The sequence below is a fragment of the Vicia villosa genome, linkage group LG2 (assembly GCF_029867415.1).
Source record: "Vicia villosa cultivar HV-30 ecotype Madison, WI linkage group LG2, Vvil1.0, whole genome shotgun sequence".
NCBI classification, from domain to species: domain Eukaryota; kingdom Viridiplantae; phylum Streptophyta; class Magnoliopsida; order Fabales; family Fabaceae; genus Vicia; species Vicia villosa.
The window spans coordinates 116,935,992-116,961,468 of record NC_081181.1 but is presented as its reverse complement, the minus strand read 5'-3'; the positions used below and the strand labels follow the sequence as shown (position 1 = coordinate 116,961,468).

Here is a 25,477-nt window from a genome sequence, read left to right as displayed (position 1 = left end):
ACTTCAACCGATTCAAATCATCCGTACTGATAAGAGAGTCATTTTCCACTGTTTTGGAGTTTCCTGTGTCGGGAGACATTGTGGCAGCATGGGCTTGGCTTTGACGTATACCTTTGAAGCCTCCAGAGCGGTTGAGAACATGGTTTTTCCCATGTAACTTGAAGCACCGGTCCTTTGTATGACCTGTCCTTTTGCAATGGTCGCAATAACGATCATCTCTACCGGTCTTACTGGCGGGTTGCTTTCCTGCTATGTTGGCAACAAGGGCAGTACCTTCAGAAGGTTTGTTACCAAGCATGACGTCACGACGACTTTCTTCTCCCCGCACAATGGAGAAAACCTCAGCAAGTGGAGGAAGACGATCCTTGCCTAAAATTTGCACTCTAATGGGGTCATAATCAGAATTCAATCCAGCCAGGAACTCAAAGATTCGATCGGTTTCAATACAAGTATTCAAAGCAATCGTGTCGTTGGCGGTTTCCATCTTGAGAGTTTGGTATTGATCCAACTCAATCCAATAACCTTTCATAGTGGCAAAATACTCAGAGACAGTCATGGTTCCTTGTTTAGTATTGAAGATCTTGTTCTTTAGATCAAAGCGGGCAGAGAGGTCCTGTTTCTTAGAGTATGTTTGCATCAGATTCTCCCAAATATCTCGTGCAGTAGGAAGAAACATATACTGACTACTAATTTCTGGAATCATACTATTCCACATCCATGACATGATGAGTGAGTCTTCATTGTCCCAAAGAGTGAAGCCGGGATCGGTGGCAGGGAGTGGGTCACCTTCAATGTGGTTCAATTTTCCCCGACCTTTCAAATTTGCACGCATGAACTGGGCCCAACTGAAATAATTCTTCCCATTGAGTCGATGACTTTGATGCAGAGTTGGTAGCGAGTTTGCCGTCATGAGGTTTGATGATTCAACAAGAGGTGGTGGGGGTGGTGGAGGATTTTGGACACCACCATTATCATTCTCTACCTCCATCTCAATAAGTCAGATTGCTGTAAGTTGGAAAGAAAAAAAAACAGCAACAGTATCGGACAAACAAGCCAAAGAGAACTCAAAAAATAAAGATTCGGAAATCAGAGAATAGAACTCTAAAACAGATTGAGAGAAGGTCAATCAACAATTTGTAACAAAGGAGGGTGGCGAAAAAAAGGTCGTAGGGAGGCGTATAAACCACAAGCGCTGGGACGGAAAGAAAAGGGTGGCGGCGAGTGGCGGCGAGTGGGGCAGCGGATGGTGGTGAGATTTTAAAGGGTGGGTCGGAATGTTGTGGTGAGTTTGATGGTGTGGGTGGTGAGGTGGGTGGAGCAATGTAGAGAGGTGAATAAGATAAATTCTAGAAAGGGGAAAGAGAAGACAAAAAACGTTGCAATGAAGGCAACAGGGAAAGAGAAAAAAAAAAAAAAAAAAAAAATTAGGGCTGCAATGAAGGCAGCAGTTAACCTGCTCTTGATACCATGTGGAAAGAAATGAATATTAGGGAAATGCTTGAGTTACAAAGCACTCAAGTGATCTCATTATATACAATCAAGAGAGTAATTACATGATTAAGATTGAAGCTATTTCCTAGGTACACGTATGTAATTTACAAGGCATAGATTCCTAGACCCCTAGATACATGAATAGGCACTTAAATTATATTTCCAATAATTCCAATAATTGGAATAATTCCACTAATTCCAACACTTTTCTTAAAGCAATAAGCAAATCATCTTTATCAGTGTTACAATTTTCAGAACTTTTAAACTCAGTAATAGGTGGGTTAATTTTAGTACTTACCTCTGGTTCAAGTGATTGAGGCTGTTTCTGGAGTAGGTCGAGTTTACTTCTTCTCTGGTACACCAAGGTTGGTTCGCCAGCCTTAGTTTTTCTGGGAAGGGTTGAAGGTGATGATTCTTCCAACGAAGGAGGATCCAAACCAGAAGTGGATGACTCTAAGGTAGGAACTAAGGGCTCGGACTCTGATGAGGGTATAGAATTAGGACTCGGAGTGGGAGACTCTTGTAGATCTAGAAACACAGACTCGGACTCAGATTCCAAATCACTAGAATTCTCCCCCTGAAGCTGAGGATGAGTGAAGTAAGACACATTTTTATGAAACGTGACATCTTTGGAGACAAAGTGCCTCCGACTAGGAGGATGGTAGCATTTGTATCCTTGTTTGTTGGGAGCATAACCAACAAAGACACATTTGACTGCACGAGGGTCCAACTTCAATTTTGTTTGTGAATATGGACAAATGTTACACAACCAAACACTCGTGGCTCAAGTTTTGAAATATGAACCGAGGGAAACTGATCAGACAGAAACTGAACAGGACTGATATTACCTAACAGACGAGATGGGACTCGAATAATCAAGTAGGCAGCAGTCAATACTGCTTCCCCCCAATAGGATTTGGGAACAGACATTTGAAAGAGAAGAGCTCGAGTAACTTCAAGTAAGTGACGATTTTTTCTTTCTGCGACACCATTTTGTTGAGGTGTGTCAACACATGTAAATTCTTGGAGTATTCCATGTTCACTGGAAAAATTTGACAAGACAAGATTTGTATATTCTGTGCCATTATCAGAGCGAAGTCTCTTAATGCTTCGTCCAAACTGGGTGTGCACCATATGATAAAATTTAATAAACAGTTGTGGGACTTCAGATTTGTCCTTCATCAAAAAAATCCAAGTGACTCTAGTACAATCATCAATAAACGTAATAAACCATTTTGCACCAGTAACATTAGAATTGGGTGCGGGTCCCCAAACATCAGAGTGAATAAGATTAAAAGGTTCAGTACTTTTATTGCAACTAGGAAGAAAAGAAACCCGATGATGTTTAGCAAATTGACATATATCACAGTTAAATGATTCGACTGCATGATATAAAAATAAAGTTGGAAACATAGACTTAATTAACGAAAATGGGGGGTGTCCAAGACGTTTGTGGAGAAGCCAAATTTGTGCGGCAGATTGGGAAGACTCAGACTTTAAGCAAGAGGACAACACCTTCGGACCATCAGTTTTTCCAGAGATGTAGTACAACCCTTCCTTTTCCTCACATGCCCCAATCACCCGATCCGTTGGAAGATCCTGAAAGACACCATAAGAGGAAAAAAGAGTTACTTTACAATTATGATCACGGGCGAGTTTATGAGCAGATATAAGATTGTGAGAGAGTTTTGGAACATGCAGCACATTCTTCAATTCAAGAAATGGCTGCAATTGAACATTGCCAGAACCTTCAATGCGAGCAAATGAACCATTAGCAACTGTAATACATCTATTGCTTGTAGAGGGAGTATAAGAAGAGAATAGCGTGGAGTCGGGTGTCATATGGTCAGTGGCACCAGAATCAAGAAGCCAAGCATCTTTGGGAATAGTACCATAGATGCTAAAAGAACGAGAGCATAAACCCTTACCAGTCATTACTAGAGAACAAGATCCAGAGGGCTTACTGAGAGATTCGAGTAGGGACTTCAACCGATTCAAATCATCCGTACTGATAAGAGAGTCATTTTCTACTGTTTTGTGGTTTCCTGTGTCGGGAGACATTGTGGCAGCATGGGCTTGGCTTTGACGTATACCTTTGAAGCCTCCAGAGCGGTTGAGAACTTGACTTTTCCCATGTAACTTGAAGCACCGGTCCTTTGTATGACCTGTCCTTTTGCAATGGTCGCAATAACGATCATCTCTACCGGTCTTACTGGCTGGTTGCTTTCCTGCTATGTTGGCAACAAGGGCAGTACCTTCAGAAGGTTTGTTACCAAGCATGACGTCACGACGACTTTCTTCTCCCTGCACAATGGAGAAAACCTCAGCAAGTGGAGGAAGACGATCCTTGCCTAAAATTTGCACTCTAATGGGGTCATAATCAGAATTTAATCCAGCCAAGAACTCAAAGATTCGATCGGTTTCAATACAAGTATTCAAAGCAATCGTGTCATTGGCGGTTTCCATCTTGAGAGTTTGGTATTGATCCAACTCAATCCAATAACCTTTCATAGTGGCAAAATACTCAGAGACAGTCATGGTTCCTTGTTTAGTATTGAAGATCTTGTTCTTTAGATCAAAGCGGGCAGAGAGGTCCTGTTTCTTGGAGTATGTTTGCATCAGATTCTCCCAAATATCTCGTGCAGTAGGAAGAAACATATACTGACTACTAATTTCTGGAATCATACTATTCCACATCCATGACATGATGAGTGAGTCTTCATTGTCCCAAAGAGTGAAGCCGGGATCGGTGGCAGGGAGTGGGTCAACTTCAATGTGGTTCAATTTTCCCCGACCTTTCAAATTTGCACGCATGAACTGGGCCCAACTGAAATAATTCCTCCCATTGAGTCGATGACTTTGATGCAGAGTTGGTAGCGAGTTAGCCGTCATGAGGTTTGATGATTCAACAAGAGGTGGTGGGGGTGGTGGAGGATTTTGGACTCCACCATTATCATTCTCTACCTCCATCTCAATAAGTCAGATTGCTGTAAGTTGGAAAAAGAAAGACAGCAACAATATCGCACAAACAAGCCAAAGAGAACTCAAAAAATAAAGATTCGGAAATCAGAGAATAGAACTCTAAAACAGATCGAGAGAAGGCCAATCAACAATTTGTAACAAAGGAGGGTGGCGAAAAAAAGTTCGTAGGGAGGCGTGTGGACCACAAGCGCTGGGACGGAAAGAAAAGGGTGGCGGCAAGTGGCGGCGAGTGGGGCAGCGGACGGTGATGAGATTTTAAAGGGTGGGTCGGAATGTTGTGGTGAGTTTGATGGTGTGGGTGGTGAGGTGGGTGGAGCAACGTAGAGAGGTGGATAAGATAATTTCTAGAAAGGGGAAAGAGAAGAAAAAAAACGTTGCAATGAAGGCAACAGGGAAAAAAAAAAGAAAAAAAAATTAGGGCTGCAATGAAGGCAGGAGTTAACCTGCTCTTGATACCATGTGGAAAGAAATGAATATTAGGGAAATGCTTGAGTTACAAAGCACTCAAGTGATCTGATTATATACAATCAAGAGAGTAATTACATGATTAAGATTGAAGCTATTTCCTAGGTACACGTATGTAATTTACAAGGCATAGATTCCTAGACCCCTAGATACATGAATAGGCACTTAAATTATATTTCCAATAATTCCAATAATTCCAATAATTCCACTAATTCCAACAAAATCCTGTACTATAAATTTGGATAGAAATTCTTGCTAAACATTAAAGAATGCAGATTGAATAATGTTTGCACAGTGATATAGAAAGTAAAAGACAAACTAGAAGAATGTCTCTGACCAGAAACTGGAAAAACAGACTTGAAGCCAACAAAGATGAAGAATTCCCGCTGCAGATTGACGAATGTGTGTACATTGATATTAAATAAAGACAAACTAGAAGAATGTCTCTGATCAGAATCTGGAAAAACAGACTTGAAGCCAACAAAGTTGAAAAATGTGAAACAAATAAAACATGACAAACATTTTTATGCTACAATTACTTTATGTGTTGTTTTTTAGTTCTAGCTTTTATAAGTTCCAGAATATGTTAGATTAAACGAGCTACCATTAATAGAGTAGTTAGATTTGAAGGAGGGGAGGGGAGAAATAGGAGAGTGGTAGTTCATAGTGGTGGTCTGCGGTGGCACTTGGTGGTCCCATGTGGCGGTAGCCGGAGGAAGAATTGGCAGGGCGGCATTGCCTGTGCTTTTTTATTTTTAATTAATCATAAACAAAATATTTAATTTTTAAAATGATTATAAAGTTTTTTTGTTCTTATAAATCTATTTTATTTAAAAAAACATAGTAACTATAAATAAAAGAAAAAAATGATCCATAGTAGTAGTTCATAGTGGTGGTCTGCGGTGGCGCTTGGTGGTCGCATGTGGCGGTAGCCAGAGGAAGAAATTGGAAGGGCGGCATTGCCTGTGCTTTTTTATTTTAAATTAGTAATTAACAAAATATTTAATTTTTAAAATGATTATAAAGCTTTTTTGTTCTTATAAATCTATTCTATTTAAAAAAAGCATATTAACAATAAATAAAAGAAAGAAATGATCCATTGGATTTTCAGAAAATGTTCGATGGGATTGATCAATCTATATTGTTAAATGGATGGATTGGGTCCAATACAGGAATAACTTTATCCTGTAGTGGATGAATTTATTGTTGGATGATGGATAAATGAACTCAATTGCCACCCCTAATATTATCTTATATCTGTCATATATGCTTATTATTAAATGTATATCTAGCTAGTGAGTTAGTAGTAAGCTAGCCATGTGTAACTGTCTGCACTAACACCTGTTAGTTGCTGCATTACTGTCACCTGCTACAACAGGTAACTGGTTGCAACTATAAATGCAACCAGTTCTCTCTTTCTGTAACTAACTTTCAAGAAATGAAAAGTTGTTGGATCATAATGAAAATAGCTCTCTATGTTTTCTATCACTTGTGAATAAGATAGTGAGCATTGAAAAGAGAGTATTAGAGTGAGTGTTGCTAGCACTCCTCTACACTTAAGAGTAGTCCTAGCAACATTTACTCCAACACTCACTGTCTTATTGGGTGAAATCATGTGGGTCCCACCACTTTATGGGAGATCTATTTTCATAATTGTTGAATGCGCATGGATTTCACCAATGAAGATAGAGTTTGTTGAACAAAAAGTATTAGAGTGACTGATGCTAGCACTCCTCTTACACTTGGTTCTTATTTTCTTTACCATCCGCCTTCCCCTTTATCTGTTGATCTATATGTTATTCTGTGGTATATTGTATTTTCTAGTTTATCTCTTGAAAGATATAATACGACATTTACCTAAGGTTATTTTTGGATTGAATGTTTACCTTGCTATTTCTATGATGTACTATCGATAGTTTTATCTTTCATATGGGTTTTACCCTCTCTCGAGAATCAAGATTCTTTTGCATGGGTTTTAGTTCTACTGCCCCCTCTCCATGGGCAGCGCAGAGTTTAAGCACTGGCAGTATTCTGCATATGTATCGAAAAAAATGCCAAATCTGTATCAACTTGTGCTACTATTTTCTTTTTGCAGAAAAAGCAATTCAAATTCCTGATGCAGAAGACGAAGTTTCTGGACCCAAGGGTATGGAGCTTTCAAGAACTCCCATTGAACTGAAAAGTAGTGAGTGGCTTCTTAAAGTGGTTCCCTGGATTGGGGGTAGAATCATCTCCATGATACACTTTCCTTCAGGTAAATTGAATATCCATTAGCTCTTTATTTAATATTTTTTTTTTAATATATGGAAGTGTAAGAAATTCCTGAAATTTTCCATTTCCCTTTTTATAAAAGAAAAAACTTACAGTTTATACAGTGCAGCAGTTATGCATTTAGGACATTTTTTCTCCTCACTCAGCTAGAAGGGGATTGCTTGTAATAATACTCTAGTGGCTTAAAGCCAATTTAAATAAACTTTTCAGAAAGTGTGCTTATGAAAATAAAAGTCAAAGGGATCTTGTAATGATTGAGTCTCCTATATAATAGCATCCTGATTCAGTTGAAACTTAAATCAGCTTAAACAGTTATAGAATTCTTATTATTTTCATAACCCATATAGTTATCAGATCCATAAATTGTAGACTCGGTGACTTAGTCCAGAGTCGTTGTAACATAGATGGATCCGTTTTTTCTTATGCTACAATGGAATAATTTATATTTTTCTTATAATATTCACTGTATTATTCATAACAATAAACTATTTGTTTTCAGGAACCCAATGGCTCCATGGCAGGATTGAAATCAGTGGATATGAAGAGTACAGTGGTACAGAATATCGTTCTGCTGGGTGTTCTGAGGAATATTCTATAATCAAGTAAGTTTCCCTTGCACTTCAAAGCTTCATTTGAGAAACAAACACTATTGTTGAAGAGACTCCAAAAGCCACTTCAATCCTTTTATATACTCTTTAATTATCATGTTCTTGTATTCTGGCCCTACCCTTTTCCCCGTCTTACATTTTGGTATTCAACATGTCCCCTTTTCGGAAAACTTCTTTTCCCTTGCAGTCGAGAACTTGGGCATGCTGGAGAGGAGGAATCTGTGGTATTAGAGGGTGATATTGGTGGAGGATTGGTTCTTCAACGGAAGATATATTTTCCAAAGAATGCTGCTAACATCATCCAAATCAACTCTAACATAATAGCGCACAGCGTCGGAGCTGGTTCTGGAGGATTCTCAAGGTTTTATTTGAAACTTTTCTTGTACACTAACAATAATAGCATTATACATCATTTATTGTAATTGTTGTAGTTGCAGAGTAAAGAAATATATTTTATATTTTCTTCTGTTTGATGAGAATTACATATGCTGTATTTATAGACTGCATAAGGCAGAATTTGAAAGAGCAATCTGACCTAAGAATCAAGGGAATTAATTTCCCATGAATGCTGATTCTAATTACAGAAAAGAACAGGAAATAATAACTAATTAATTACATTAATCCTAATCCTTAATGAGCTGTACAAACAGAATCATTTGATTCTGTATTAATTATTCCACACTCCCCCTCAATCTGGGTGGTAGATGTCTATCATACCCAGATTGGATCTGATATTCTCGTATATGTTTCTTGGAAGGGCTTTTGTTAGAATGTCTGCAGTTTGCTGGCATGATGGAATATGGTTAACACTTATAACTTCATTATCAATTTTCTCCTTGATGAAGTGTCGGTCTATCTCCACATGCTTTGTTCTATCATGCTGTACCGGGTTCTTAGCAATGCTAATAGCAGCCTTGTTATCACATAATATCTTCATGGGGTGATTGGTAGGAATTTTGATCTCATCTAGCATTCGCTTAAGCCAAATTCCTTCACAAATACCTTGTGACATAGCTCTGAATTCTGCTTCTGCACTACTCCTGGCCACAACAGATTGTTTTTTGCTTCTCCAAGTTACCATATTACCCCATACAAATGTGCAGTAGCCTGTAGTCGATTTCCTGTCAGATAAACATCCCGCCCAATCAGAATCGGTGTAGACTTCAATACCTCTGTTTGAGTTCTTTTGAAAATAAAGTCCTCGGCCTGGCGTACCTTTCAGGTATTGGAGAATTCTGTTCACATTTCTCATGTCATTTTCAGTTGGATTTGACATATAACGACTAGCCATGCTTACAGCAAAACCAATGTCTGGTCTGGTGTGTGTTAGATAGATTAGTTTTCCTACTAGACTTTGATATCTATCTTTATTAGCTGGTACATCCTCGTCTTCACTCCTTTTTACTTGTTCTATGGGAGTATTGGCAGCTTTGCATCCAAGCATACCTGTTTCTTGAAGTAAATCCAAAGTGTACTTCCTTTGAGAAACTGAAATACCATTCTTTGTTCGTGCAACTTCCATCCCTAAAAAATACTTGAGTTGTCCCAAGTCTTTGACTTCAAATTCTTTTGCTAGAATTTTCTTTAACTGGTTGACTTGTGCATCATCATCTCCCGTAATTACGATATCATCAACATAGACAATAAACAAAGCTATCTTCCCATCCAAAGAGTGCTTGACAAACATAGTATGGTCTGTTTGACATTGAACAAAACCATCTTGCTTGACAACTTTTGTTAGTCTATCAAACCATGCCCTTGGTGATTGTTTGAGGCCATATAGAGATTTGCGAAGTCGACACACCATGTTTGAGGTTCCAGGTGATTCAAGTCCCGGAGGAATTTGCATATATACCTCTTCTTCTAACTCTCCATTTAGAAATGCATTCTTTATGTCTAGTTGGTGTAGGGGCCAATCTAGATTTGCTGCCAGAGATAGTAGAACCCGGACAGAATTGAGCTTCGCAACAGGTGCAAAAGTCTCCTCATAATCCACCCCATATGATTGTGTGAATCCCTTAGCAACCAACCGAGCTTTGTACCTGTTTATACTCCCATCAGCATTGTGTTTAATTGAAAATATCCACTTGCATCCTACTGCTTTCTTCCCTTCTGGTATAACAGTGATCTCCCATGTGCCATTTCTTACTAGTGCTTGAACTTCTTCAGTTACAGCTGCTGCCCATTCAGGTTTCTGCAATGCTTCTTGAATATTATTTGGAATTTCTATGTTGTCAACAGCTGCTACAAAGGACCTGTAACTTTGTGATAGTTTTCCATAGGAGATATATTTTTCAATAGGGTGTTTAGTGCAAGTTCTAACCCCTTTTCTCATAGCAATAGGAATATCAATATCTGCTGTATCAACATGTTCAGAGTTAGGAAGAATATTACCTGTGGGAACTTCATTTTCTAGAGTCTGGTTTGACTCATGGCCTTGCATTGGAGATATGCTTGACTCTACCTCCTTCCTCCTTTTATAACAAAAACCCTTCCAATTACCTGTTTTTGGATCACAATCCTGTTGAGATGTGGTTGAGATTATAATTGGTCCTGTTTCCGTCATAGCTTCATTTGTCCTTTCACTCGGCTGAATATTAGAGGTTTGTTCTGGTAATTTTTCAGCTGGTTTATGCATAGGTTCGGCTGAAGTGTTGTCGGTTTGGTCTGGTAAGATTTTGTCATGTTCGGTTAGTTCAAGAGGCAAAAGTTGGTATTCTGAATTTACGATATGCTCCCCCTGAATACCATTTTTGGTGTAATAGGGTTGATTTTCAAAGAAGGTTACATCCATAGTGTGGTAAAATTTTTTGGTATGGGGAGAGTAACACCTATATCCCTTTTGGTGAGGGGAGTAACCAAGAAAAATGCATTTGATGGATTTTGGGTCTAATTTGCTTCGGTGAGGGTTGAGGTTATGGACAAAAGTTGAGCATCCAAATATTTTTAATGGAATAGAGGAAAATATTTTGCTGGTTGGAAATAGGTTTTGAAGTGTGGAGAGTGGGGTCTTAAAGTTAAGGATACGGGAGGGCATTCGATTTATAAGGTGAGTTGCGGAAAGGACAGCTTCTCCCCAAAAGTGTTGTGGGACATTTGTGGCTAACATGATTGATCTAGTCACTTCCAAAAGGTGTCTATTCTTCCTTTCCGCTACTCCATTTTGTTGGGGAGTGTCCACACACGAGCTTTGGTGAACAATTTCAACCTTTTGAAGATAGGAATTTAGAGCAAGGTTGCAATACTCACGACCATTGTCAGTTCTAAGTATCTGAATATTGCCTTGGAATTGTGTTTGTACCATGTTATGATAAATTTCAAATATTCTCCCTACTTCTGATTTTTCCTTCATTAGAAACACCCAGGTAACACGTGTGTGATCATCAATAAAGGTGACAAACCATCTCGAGCCTGTAATGTTGCGGACTCGTGATGGTCCCCATACATCACTATGAATTAATGAAAAAGGTTTGGAGGGTTTATAGGATTGGGGTGGGTAATGGTTTCGGGTATGTTTAGACAATTGGCAAATTTCACACTGAAAATATTCCTTGTTTTTATTGAATAAAGAGGGAAACATTTTTTCCAAGTATATGAAATTTGGGTGGCCTAATCTATAGTGCCACATCATTACAGGATTATCATCACTTGAAACTACAGCTGCAACATGATAATTATTCTTGAGTTTTGCCTCTGATTTTTCCACTTGAAGGAGGTAGAGTCCAGCACACTCTTCAGCATTGCCAATCGTCTTCCCCGACTCTAAATTCTGAAATTCACACAAGTTAGGGAAGAATTTAGTAACACATTTCAAATCTCTTGTAATCTTGCTAATAGACAACAAGTTACAATCTAGTTTAGGCACATACAAAACAGAGTCAAGTGTAATATTTGGTGAAATGATAATTGACCCTTTACCCATGACCTTAGAATGTGTACCATCAGCTATTCGAACATTATGGTTATAGGGACATGGAGAATAAGTACTAAACAAAGTAAAATCACCAGTCATGTGATCTGAAGCCCTTGAGTCAATAATCCATGATTTTGTTTTTTCCTTACTAGTGCTTAGAGCATGTATGTAATTACCTCTTTGAGCCACTACAGCAGTACCACCTTTTTCTGCAGTTAACATGGTTTGCTGAAGGAGTTTTTGAAGAGCCTGCATTTGTTCTTTGCTAAAAGGAGATGAGTTAGAGTATACCTCAGCTTCTTGATTGTTAAATGCTGTGTTACCTCTGCCCTCCTTGCCTTTGAACAATTTGGTCTCCGAAGGCTTTCCATGTATGATCCAACATGTTTCCTTTGTGTGGCCTGGTCTCTTGCAGTGATCACACCAGGGGCGGGTTTTCTTTTGTAGTTGCCGAGGCTGATTCCCTCTTGCTGCCATTGCAGAGCTCTCGCTGTACGAAACTGAGTTGGGTGTTCCCAACATGATTTTCTTCCTGCTTTCTTCCCTTCTCACTTCTGAAAAGGCTTCTCGAATTTTGAGAAGTGGTTTGGTTCCAAGGATCCTTCCACGAACTTCATCTAGGTCCTTGTTTAGCCCTAATAGGAATTTGTAAATCCTATCTTTTTCCACCAGCTCCTTATACTTCTTTTGATCTTCTGTACAACACCATGTAACCTCTTCATATACGTCGAGTTGCTGCCAGTGTTTGTTAAGTATATTAAAATACTCAGTAACAGAAGATTCTCCTTGTCGAAGGTCATGAAGAATGCTTTTAATCTCAAATATGACAGATGTATTGTCAACATTTGAGTATGTTTCTTTCACTGCATCCCATATCTCTTTTGCAGTGTCATAGAACATGAAATTTTCACCAATTTCATTTGTCATGGTATTGAGCAGCCATGACATTACTTGGCTGTTCTCAAGTTTCCATTTCTGAAAGTTTTTGTCTCCTTTTTCGGGACATTTAGAATCTCCTGTAGTGTAGCCTTCCCTTCCTTTTCCTTCGAGGAAGATCTTGACCGACCTTACCCATTGGGTATAGTTTTGACCATTTAATTTATGGCTTGTGATGAGGTGAGTGAGCCCTTCGTGTGAACTGGTCGGAAATGATCCAGTCTCCACTTTGAGTGATTCATCAGATTTGGGATCCTCCATCGTTTGGCGGCTCTAGGTTAGGGATGGTTCAGATCGTGCTCTGATACCATAAAGAAATATATTTTATATTTTCTTCTGTTTGATGAGAATTACATATGCTGTATTTATAGACTGCATAAGGCAGAATTTGAAAGAGCAATCTGACCTAAGAATCAAGGGAATTAATTTCCCATGAATGCTGATTCTAATTACAGAAAAGAACAGGAAATAATAACTAATTAATTACATTAATCCTAATCCTTAATGAGCTGTACAAACAGAATCATTTGATTCTGTATTAATTATTCCACACAGAGTTTTAAACAATAACACTTTGAATTGTTATTATTGACTACAAAGACAAAGCCCTGACCCTTATTTATACTGATCAGATTTCATATGGTGAAATAATTCATGCAACCAACCAACTTATCCCACTAAGTGGAGTCGGCTACATGGATCAAATAAAGCCATAATAATGTTTTATCAACGACCATGTTTCTAAAAATTTCGAGATCATCATAGTGAAATAACTCATGATAATGACTAAAAATAGTAAAACTAGTCCTAAGATTAGATTATAGATGTACCCTATGGAAAATAGAATCAAATAGAATTTCTTATGCGGCTAGAAAAAATGGCCACTAGTTCAAAAGAGAGAACTTGGGAAAGAAAAATGGCTGGAATTTGTTATGAGACAGAAAGAATAATCTTTGAAATTTTAGAAGATTTCCAAACTTTGGAGAACTCAACAGCGAAATAGGGATGAGAAAGATCTTGAAAGATAGTACTGCTCTGATCCCATGTTCAAGTTATAAGGTTTTAGACAAGGAAAGAGAAGAGAAAGAATAAATAAGATTATGAATTGTTCGGTGCTCTTATAGGCACCTTCTCTCCTATCATTTGAGTCTTGGTTTAAGCATGCAAATGGAGAGCTCTATTGTAGATGCTCTAATCATTATTATAATAGTCCTAGATTTGTAATTCTAATCAAATAGGGAAACAAATAATGATAATAAGTATAATCCTTAGAAATAAAATAAAATTTCTAAGTTGATTCTACAATTGAAGAAGTAATGACTAATGTATAAGTTGCTTCTATAAGCCAAACAATTCGTTTGCTATTTTTGGCAATTTCACGATCCAAAGTTCAGCTCACCAAATCCAAACAAGTTCATGTTTCAAACTTAATTTTGTGGGACATTCCCCAACATATAACTTATTCTATAAAAAAAAAATTCTTTCAAAAGAAATTTTACTCATAATCAGTGGTACAAATATTATCCAAACTCACATGCTCTAGCATTGTATTAGACGACTATATTTGATTGCTATGACTTTTTTTCTGAGCAAAGATTTAGGCTCAAATGAACCCAGCTAAATATTTTTTAAATTCTGAGTGACTACAGCACTTCTGAACATATCCTTTTATCTGTTATTTTCTCTACTAAAATTGATTTGGCTCTTGCTGATTCAGATACTATGATTTCTACTAAAATTTCTTATTTATTCTGCAGGTTGGTCTGCTTAAGAATTCACCCAACATTCAATCTTTTGCACCCGACAGAATCTTTTGTCTCATTTACTTCAATTGATGGATCGACGCATGAAGTATTTCCAGATGGTGGGGAGCAAATCTTCGAAGGACACCTTATTCCTAACGGTAATGGTCATTTTATCCTTTTCCTGATTTATTAGTTTATTACCCATATAAAATGATGTAATTTCTTCTGAGCCAAATAAATAAGTAAATACATAGGCAAATTAATCAAGATTGACTTGTTAGGAGATAGGCAAAATGTGTATTGTATATTTATAATGTCATTTTACTTGAGACATGGCAAAGCATAGACTCATCTGAGTCATCTCGTTATCCCATGCTAAATTTAAATCAATGACAAAAAAAGGGTTGGGGAGTTTTCAACCTTATCAAAGAGACACTATGTAAGTGTCACTCAAGTTTCTTTGGGGTGGGTAGTTTCTATTTTATTTTTTGTTACTAAACACATCAGTCATATATAATTGTTGTTCTATTTTCTTGTTTTTGCGCTCTCTCAAGTAAGTTTCTTACAATTTTTCTCGTATAACAAATTTATGATTCACCTCACCATATATGTTCATTGAAAACATTTAATTCTTTTGTTAGCAAATATAAACCAGAAGAGAGTGAATTCTGCCTTGTGTTTCAAGATACAATTGAATCTTGAATTCTAGATCTCAATTTACATTTGTTTTTATTTAGATTTTTATTTTGTGACTAGTTCTGTTCTTGTGTATTATTCCCTTTATGAAATTTGTATTTTTAGGGTTTCAGTTCAGAATATGATGAGTCTTCAGACTGACAAGTTTCACAAGAGAGTTTAAGAGACATTAACTGAAAATGTTTATTTATTAAAGGAATAAGAACCAATGATTTTAGACAATTCATACCATTAGACACTACCATGACCAGACCAAAAAGCAGTGGGCGAGATGCTTTCTTTCCGCATCCCATCTTTCCATACTCCCACCAAAATAAAGGAAAAAGAAAGATAAATCTAGCATCCCTTTTAAGACCGATGTACTTGTAGGTGGATGTTGAACAAGGTTTTTGTGTTAAAGTGCATAATTGTTCTTTATGAAATTTCTGTTTCAGGTGAGTGGAGGCTCGTCGATAAATGTCTTGGCTTGGCACTGGTCAATCGATTTAATGTTAAAGAGATTTTGAAGTGTCTTGTTCACTGGGATTTTGGCACTGTCAACCTGGAGCTTTGGTCGGAGAGCAGACCTGTCTCAGAGCAATCTCCTATTGAGATTTCTCATCAGTACGAGGTTATACGAATTCCTTAGTGTTTTCCGTTAGTCACTCACAAGGTTTCGGACTATTTGAAAGGGCAGAATGGTGCTACTACAGATTATTAAGCATATAACAACTATGTATCTAAATTCAAACAGGCTCTCCATTTGCACTGGGTATTTGGTTGGACTTTGATCATTAAATAAAATGGATGGAGTTCAGGAGGAGGAATAATGATAATAGCATATTGGAACTCTGAAGCCTAATAGAGTGTGCTCTTTTACTTGGCGGCCTAATGTATTGCTGGATCTTGTGTCAAAATAAATAAATAAAAATCAGCATTACTTGTCTTGTGTCAAAATAATAAAAATCAGCATTGCTCTCTAAGGCGGCCATGTGGGATTTGTTTTGTTTCAAAACAAAATTATACATATATGAAGGGGTTTAGCTCCCAATCCCCCGTCTCTCTCATCTAAAGCACACTTCAGTTCTTTGATTAAACTAAAATATACATAAGCCAATGTATAGAGCGTAAAGCTAATCAATTAATGATCATCATAATGCACTTCCATGGCAATTGGCAATCTAACACTGGTCAGCGCCTCAAGCTTCCAACTATTGCACCTTCAATACCCAGAATATGTGGACTAAAAAACAGTACAAAATATGTTGTTAAGTTTCAGACTTCATGGAAAAGGATAGATTATAACAATTTTATTTTTAAAAAAAGTTGAGTTGACCAAAACAAACCCTCATCGGGTTGTCCCGTTTGAGCTTCCCTTAGTCGGGAAAGAACAACGAGGGCAGAGCTTATTTTACAACTTTAAAAGCCAGAGCTACTCTTTTCCATGATTGTTGCCCCTTGAATTTCATCATTATATTTACTCACAATTCTTATAATCAAGCAGGATATATAGAAAGATGTTCTGAATCCATGTGGACGAAATTCCTCCACATATCCTCAAAACCGGTTCCACATTATTGCTTTTCCAAGATAATAATTTCATTCTTCTCATTGATCTCCTTAAAGTTGAAATCCAATTCCAGCATGTCTCTAACAGTAGTTATGTTACAATATATGTTATAGAAGCTTTGGTCAAATATAACAATATGTCAAGGAATCATTAAGCAAAAACTTATCATGAAGCTCTCAGAAATATCATACAGTAGAATTCAAACACTCTCATGACTTCAAACAAATAAAGATTCCATACCACCCTGTTTTTTACATTGCCATCATTAGACAAATCAATAACAACTAATACTAATTGTCACCAAATACTTTATTTCCTTTTTATAGCCAAAATGACTTCAGAATTTGAGTCTTAACTTTGACAGTTCACCACCAAAATAGACCAGCAGAATGGACTCTAGTGATAACCAATTGGAGCAGCAGCTTCTCTTAATTCCCTTCCCTGGTAATGTATATCCTGCAATTCATCACATTACAATACAATCAGAACTCTTCAATCTCAATCAACATAAGCAAATGAAGCATACATTTTTTATAGATATAAGGAGATATCGAGAGACGAATAACTTACTGATGCAAAGTGGTTGACATCGCGATGATGTGCTTCATCAGCTCTGACAACCATAACAACATCCCTCAAAGTAGAGTTTGGTGGAAGCTGCCAATAGTCAATAGCAATAGCTGGAGCAGGAACATTTTCTATATTCCCTTTATCAAGCTCCTTCAGAAACTCAGTATAAGAATGAATAGCTTCTTCCTCAAGGTAACCAACCATACGGTGAGCAAATTTCGGCGACACCAAATAGCCTAAGAAATAAGCATTAAAGAAAACACCTTGCACAGTTATGACAAGAGCACGCTCATACCACCTCGGTTTCGCTACTTCCATGAATGTCATCAGATGCATCCGCTCGTTCTCGGCTTCTTCTAGCAATGCCTTGATCCATCCACCACTTTGCTCGAATCGGCGCAACGATTTGCAGTGAAGTAGCATTCCTCCCACCATGCCAGGAACAGCGGCAACCGTCTCAAGCATCATTGCTCGGCATCCATACCTTCTCTGGAAAAAGAGATCTGTAGGGTACCTAAGACTCTTAACAGTCCAATAAGCCATTTTGTCCAGAAAAGTTGTTGGTGCATGATGTTTGGTCAGATCAATTGTAACATCTGCTTTGTATGTCTCCCATGGCTACAATTACAAAATCCAAAATAAAAAACGATTAAAAAAAGCTATATATGTATGTATATATATTATATACATATACAAAACATTGGATACAATGATACATACCCTGAAGCAATTCCACTTCCATTCAGTACCATCTTGTTTTGTGATCTTTGAGGGCTGAATACCCCAATAGCTCATTATTCCCTTTTCATCTTTGTTTCCACCATTAGCACCAGCACTACCTTGAGAAGATGATTTCATCTTCTCAAGATGGTTATTATTCTCCTTCTGATCTGACAAATTAGCAGCAAGAGTACTACCATTCCTCAAAACCAAAGAACCCCATTTGTTTGGAGCAGCAACTTCACCACCTAGTAAACCTTTCTTTGCTAAAAACATTGCAGTGTTCCTAGCACCATTGCCACCATGCCTCATCATCATCATCATCATTGATTCAAAACAATGAAATCAAACAAAAAGGAAGAGTTTATATGACTTGTTTCGAAAGAATATGGGAAAGTTTGTATAAAATGCGTTTTGTTTTGTATTTGGTTTAGTTTTCTTGTGGAGAACGAAAGGGTTTAACGGAAGGGTCTATATTTATATTTACGGTTTTAGAAGCTATTAACGTGTCCTTGTTGGCATCTTAAGCTGTCCATGTTAAATTATTCCAATTTTCCTTTTATTTATTTATTTTGTTTTTTATGATTACACTATTAAAAATATAGCATCATAGCATAATTTTTAATAAAGGAAAAATATATTATAATATAATTTGATTGAATGCATTTATACAATTTACTAATGGATAAAAATTAATATCATATTTATATATGTTGATTAAATATTTGGGGCAACTAGAGATAAAAATATAACAAATAAGAATCAAAATTTTATACTCCTTCTTAATATTCAATTATTTAATTATCTTTTTAATTAATTTAATTCAGGCAATTTGTATTTTATAATGTAGTGATGTAGTGTACTATCAAATTTGATTAATCTTACGACACATCTTACATGTCGTACCAATGCAGATACTTTGTACTACTTGTAATTCATAACCGCCATAATTTATTGTTATTTTCTAATTACCAAGAAAAACGACTTGCTATATTTTTAATATTTATTATTTATTATTATTTATATATTATGTACGATCAAATTTGAATAACCTTATATGTCGTACCATATTGCGTTTAGTATTTAATAACAGCCATAATTGATTATTAATTAATTGCTATGAAAACGGGTTTGGTATTTCTTGGAGACCAAGTTCGTTGAATTTTCGTGTTGTTCAAGTCAAAACCTCTGGTCCACATTCATGAGATGCTGGAGAATAAACGAAGGTTCGAAACCGACTTATATAAGGGTATGGTGGATGTTATAAATACGTAGCATACTTATTGAACCACTATTTTATTGATATATATTGAAAAAAAATCGTAATCGGTATTTTTCTCATCAGATCAACTAACAATTTATAGTATATAAACTAGTCAGAGACCCGTGCGGTGAATTTATTTTAATATTGACGAAATAATTTTTTTTACATACATACGAAAAACTCATATTTGTTGGAAAAATACAATGAAAAATTATGAAACAAAATATTATAATAAATAATATGATTCTACAAAATATAATGGAAAATTTGACGAATGATATATTTAGATACACATGTTAATTTATATTTAATTAGATAATGATAAAATAAATAATTATTATATAGACCCAATCATATTAAATAATTTTAAAAAAACTTGTGACATGTAGAAAAAAACTGATATTTGAAAATAATGGTAATAATTTGATAATGACTCGTAAAATAAAAAGTTATTGAAGTTAAAAAATAGATTAATTAGTATTTTTAGTGATAATAAACGAATAGAATAGATCAAATATTTTTTAAATACAAATTTTTTCAATATATTGGTCATATGATGAACAATGGTGCATCGTCTAAATCTTAAAAGAATATTGGTCGGATGATAATCATAGAATCTCATTTGAAAAGAAAACATGAGTTTTTATAGGATTCATCTAATATTACAAATATTTATGAATATCACTAATAATTATAAATATTTACAAATATTTTATTGATTAAAAAAATGTAAAATGGTGATAGTGACCCGTGAAAATAGTAAATTTGAGTGATTCTAATTTTCCCGTTCATCAAATTTTTGTTTAAATATAAGTCAAGATAATTTTTGTCAACCCGTTTACATGAATTTATTCTATTGGTTTCTAACATTGATTTTATATCTATTTTAATTTAAAGTGATAATAATTCCTTAATTTTTTTTGGCAAAGAGCAATAGACACGGGTTGTGCTTTTGTTGAATGGTTTCTTTTCTCAGTTTCCCTTTCTTCTTTAAGCAAAGTAAACTCTTTTTTAATTTGTGAAAAAGAAAGGTTGCTTTTTACATTCTTACTTATACCACTAATGTTAGAAACAATCATCACTAATTGGCGAATCATTTGGGAATTAATTTCATATAGGCTTTAAATTAGTAATCAAACTATTATGGTTGTTAATTATCTTTATGATGGCAAGCAATGCATGCGAGTAGGACTGTTTCACTATATTGCCTGAATTTCATTTTAAAGTATTTCTTGTTAGTAATTTTGGTTCTGCTTTAGTGTCCATGTTGATTGTTTATCTGACATTGGATATCAAGAATATTGATTTTGACTTCATTGTGTTAGGTGGTTTTAACTTTTTTGTTTAGTAAATTAGATTATTGGAATGGATACATTGGATTAACTGAATGGTTAGAGTAAAATATTTAACTTACTTTTAAAAGGTTGTCATTCATTTTATCATATTTCCAAGAGTTCATGACAAGAAATTATCAAACATGTGCAATAATAACTCTAGTACAAGTTATTCATTACATATATTTCAATGATAAAATTGATAGGAGTTCGTAAAATTTACTCTATTGTTTTTTTAAAATACAATAATAAATTTATAATTTTTTATAATAAAGTTTATAGAAATGACATTAAAAATTACAAAATTTATTAATTACCAAGTTGAGTAGATAATTTTTTATAATAAAATTTATAGGAATGACATTAAAAATTACAAAATTTATTAATTACCAAGTTGAGTAGCTATTAGACATAAAAAATTAGATTATTTTAACAATATGATTAAAGATATACATAAAATTAGATTAGAATGTCTTAGTAACCTGATATTAGCAATTGGGAATCTCCATAGTCATTACAAGTCAATCATTACTCATGTCCAGTTTTACTTTCTTTGTTGTATTAGCATGAAGCTGTAAAAAAAAAACCTTAAAAATATGGTTTTGATAGTCTTTTAGAAGTTAGGCTGTTAGAGGCGTTATGTGAAATTATGCATTGTATTTTTGTTAATTACAAAGGCCAATATTATTTCATATTATTTTTTATTTTTTTGGTAATGATATTATTTCATTAACCATACTTGCCCTTTAATTATACTGGAATACACAATGCTTTTAATTAGTTGACACAATGCAGATGTAGTTACTGTTTTTTTTTTAAAGGCCAACATAAAGAATTATATTAACCAAATGGTATAAGAGATACCAAAATAACAAAAGTTCTTGCTAACTAACAGCAGTTCACCACACAGATACCAAAAAAAGCATATTGCATAAGCTAAAACTCCTACATACTTGGACTTATAACTCAATGTAACCAAAGCAAAACCAATTCAACTAACAACTTGTTACATCTAATTTTCTGCAGAGAAACACCAACAACCCTGTCCAAAATGAGAGACTAAACACCATAACAGATTGCCTGAAAACCCAACGGCACCGCCACACCTTAGATCAATAACTGCTAACGCCATTAGAACATGCCTCCAAAACACGCGGCTGATGCGAGCAACCAGACGAGAAGCTATCCACACTGCTTTGCAAGCAGAGCCCTTGAAAAACAGCACCCCGAAACACACGAACATCGGTAAAGCAAACTTGAATTCTGAAAATTTAAAGATAATACATCAACAGCTCCAAAATGGGAAAGAGGGAAATGCCCTCTGTTAAGAAAGCTTGACAGCAGCCAGATCAACCTCTAAGATTTACAACTCCCTACATACCGTGGCTTGAAAGCTATCCAACAGTTATATCACAAAGTCTAAAGACCGATCGGGACAGCCATTTGGACAGAGCTTCTACAGAACCAATGCAGCCGACAGCTGCCCCCACCTCTCGAACGAACTTTTATTCTTTTCATCCTAAGCATAGTTTGTAATGATAATGTAGCCTAAGTACTGTAATCAAATTGAAAGTTATAGAAAAAGAGTAAGTCAATCCATTATGTGTTGTGTGTATAACAATGAATGAGCATATAGTACTAAATGTTAAATTAGAGTTAAGACCAGAAGTACTAAAAACCTCTGAACAAACCAAACCTCACAAACTGCTTCACAATAGAAGTAATTTCCTAATCCCGTGAGCTTCATCAATCACCAAACATACTAAGTACTTTACAAAACATTTACCTTGAATGAATTAATCATACATATAAATAAATAAAGATACAAAGCTTTGTCAAATGAAGCAAATCACAACTTAGGATGCATAAAACAGATCGCAGTAAAAACATTGTGTAATTAATTTAAAGAAATCACCCGGAAGAATGTCTTTTTCCAAAACATTGTGAAACTAATTTAAACATTCAGGAAATCATCTAAAGTAGTTATACATGACGAACCTTTTCGCTTCTTTTCTGTTTGTTTCTGTTCTTTTCTTAGACACTTTCAATCCAAAAGATAAATAAAATTCTGAAATAGAAAGTAAGAATAAATAATATCAAAAACCAAAACCCATATTTATGACATTTAAACTCTAAATAACATACTGAAACTAACTGCCTAATCTACAACAGATCTTTGTTTACGACATGGAACTTGAAAACCTTAGATCTAGATCAAGATCCAGTTTCTTCACCATCGAACTCAACCATAGGATCTGTGTCTTGCTGTTGAGAGTTTGTTGCAGTCACAAGTATTTTGTGTGTTAAAATCATCGAAAAACATTCTGCAAAAATCAAAATAAAAACTGTTTCAAAACCCTAATATAACTTAGTAAATATAAAATAGAGATGAAGTGGCGGCGGTGGAGAAAGGATGGCGGAGCTAGGGTTTCGAATTGGAGTTGGGGATGGGTAGAGTGAAGATGGAGAGAAATAGTGAAGAAGAAGGAGAGAAGGAAAGTCTCGGAAATAAAATACCAGGATGTTGAAATTGAATTTGAAATTTGATGGTGAGAAAAAATATATTTTAATTTGGACTAATAAAAGGATGACAAGTGGTGCATCTAGTTAAGAAAGATGATGAAGTGAAAGGTTAATTTGTCAATTATTAAGATGTCCAAAGTGTAGTGTAAATTTTTTTAGAGAAAAGGGTATTTTCGGGAGTTTGGCCAATCTCTTATTAATGGGTAGATAGTAGATAGTAGATAGATAGTAGATAATATGTATTATTATGAACTTAATAAAAAACAATGAAGTAGAATAGTAAAGGCGAAGGAAGGGAAAGAAATGATAAAAGAAAATATTAGAAAATATCTTACTCCACTCATTATCCTACTTCCGAGATCTCTCACCCCCTATACGAGTTGTCTAAAATATACTTCTGCTTCCGTAGATATATTTTTGAAAGCATTTTTTTTTTGTTTAATGTTGTTTTGTTCCGTAGATGTACATACGGAAATTTACAGAAACATTTGATGTTATATTCGCGTCACTCTTCCTCTCACCCATTCTCCAGTTTTCACATTTTCAAACACCCAAACTCTCCAAACCTTAAATATCAAACCTCCACAAAACTTGTTTTCTTTCTCTCGAGTTCGGCCGATAACGTCAACATCAACTCTCATCACATTCCAACAACTTCAAAACTTAATTTAATTGAGTTATTTTAGAATTTTTGTAATAGAGTTTGAATTCGATTTTTAGGTGTAGAAATGATTAGGTAGTTTTATAAATATAGTTTAGAGACAATGTAGGTAGTGTTTGATGTGTAAAACGGACGATCAAGCCACCAAAATAGGGTTTTCAATCCTCTACAAGAGTGACTAGACGCCATTCTTGCATTTTGGAGGTTTTAGAATCTTTCGTAGATTCATTGATCCGCTGTCGCGCGCGAATCAAAAACGAGTAGTTTTTCAAAAACGTAATATAGCGACAATGACTCGAGTCGTATCGCAAGGATTCTTGTTTTGTTATTAACTAATATAAATAAAATTGGGGTTTATGGTTTTAGATCGATTTATGAACAATAGGGCAAATAAGTGATTAAAATAAGTGATTATAAAATAAGCTAAAACGACAATTTGCTGATTCGGTTCCTATCTATCATTGATTATTGTAATTCCAATCTCCTAAGCGGATTATCTATTCCTATTCGATCATAATATCCATTGACAAGCGCAATTGATAGTATAAGTTGTATGTTCCTATTATCCGAATTAAGCAAACGGGATTAAGTTTCATGAATTAAGCAAACATGAATTAAACGAACACGATAACGAATTAAGCAAACGATAACGTGACTATAGTTAGGATCATACAACCAATCGAATTAAATCAATATAGTCTATGCAAATCGAATTAAGCAAACAAGAGACATAGATTAATATTGAAAGGAATAGAACTGAATTATAATTATAATAACCTCAAGGTCGGAACCTGAATACAGCAATTTGTCTCAAAGGAATTAGTTCTCCATGGAATTCGTGCAAGCTTGACTCATAATTTCTTGAATAATAAAAATGTCACAATAAACATTAGCGGCTAGACCTAGGTAAATGTGAGAAACAATAATTCGGGTCATAACCCAACTGGGTCAAACAAACATAATCCAGGCCCAAAACTAACGATCCAAAACTAAATCAAACTAATGCTGCAGCTTCAAACGAAATTCTGGAAAATATGCGCTCCGAATCTGACTTTGACTCCAACACGAAAGTTGTAGCTCTTTCTCTTAGCTTTCCGGCGATTATTAGAACGCCTCAATCGGATTCCCGGAGCTCCACTTATGATCATTTTAGTGCAGACTACTAATGCTGAAAATAAAGTGCGAAAATCAAATTAAACCAAAAATAAATTAAATTAGAAAAACATTATAAAACATAAAAGTAAACAAAGAAAATCAAAGAAATGCTTAAGAACAAACATAGGAGAATGTGCATTAAAATGCACTGATCATTCATCTACGGAAGAATGAAACGTTGGGTCATTCCGTAGATGCACCTACGGAAGAAAATCAGTTTTTTGAAACATAAGGTACTTCCGTAGATGCATCTACGGAAGAACAAATATTTTTTTTCTATCTTATCTTGTTATAACAACATATTATCTAACTCAATTTTATTTGTATCACAATGCAGACATTATGGCCAACCATCCATATCACATTATACATGGGAGGACTACCCATCATGCATCTGTGTGGCGTGAACAGATACATGTAGTATCACAGGTGACTCATGGAGTTACTGTTTCAGCGGATGTATCTGCTACACCCGTTCCAGCCAGGCCTTCTCCATCCGTTCCAGTCGAGGGGCTTTCTCCATCCGTTCCAGCTAAGAGGCCTTCTCCATCTACTACTTCTTCATAGAGGCCTCAGAATGATGTTGAGGGTTCC

At 35.5% G+C, this 25,477-nt stretch overlaps 2 protein-coding genes and 1 long non-coding RNA gene across 4 annotated transcripts in view; 1 reads left to right on the top strand and 2 right to left on the bottom strand.

Annotated features, from left to right (window-relative positions):
• Positions 1-16,052, top strand: part of LOC131651860 (uncharacterized) — a 35,363-nt gene extending 19,311 nt beyond the window's left edge. For both annotated transcript variants that reach the window (XM_058921582.1, XM_058921583.1), the window contains exons 19-23: positions 7,034-7,192; positions 7,709-7,811; positions 8,005-8,178; positions 14,424-14,569; positions 15,542-16,052. In XM_058921582.1, coding sequence (XP_058777565.1) covers positions 7,034-7,192; positions 7,709-7,811; positions 8,005-8,178; positions 14,424-14,569; positions 15,542-15,735 — 776 coding nt within the window. In that variant the 3' untranslated portion in view covers positions 15,736-16,052. The remainder of the gene's footprint in view (positions 1-7,033; positions 7,193-7,708; positions 7,812-8,004; positions 8,179-14,423; positions 14,570-15,541) is intronic.
• An 820-nt stretch (positions 16,053-16,872) lies between these two features.
• LOC131651861 (ubiquinol oxidase 1, mitochondrial-like) lies at positions 16,873-18,405 on the bottom strand. Its single transcript, XM_058921584.1, has 3 exons — positions 17,947-18,405; positions 17,227-17,844; positions 16,873-17,112 (listed from the first exon to the last, which is right to left on the bottom strand). Exons 1-3 carry the CDS (start codon positions 18,271-18,273, stop codon positions 17,053-17,055), a joined length of 1,005 nt encoding a protein of 334 aa, XP_058777567.1. The 5' UTR covers positions 18,274-18,405; the 3' UTR covers positions 16,873-17,052.
• A 2,737-nt stretch (positions 18,406-21,142) lies between these two features.
• Positions 21,143-23,074, bottom strand: LOC131651862 (uncharacterized). The gene is made up of 4 exons (XR_009298501.1): positions 22,747-23,074; positions 22,543-22,612; positions 21,926-22,099; positions 21,143-21,807 (listed from the first exon to the last, which is right to left on the bottom strand). It is a non-coding gene; the product is annotated as an uncharacterized LOC131651862 (long non-coding RNA).
• Positions 23,075-25,477: the final 2,403 nt, after the last annotated feature.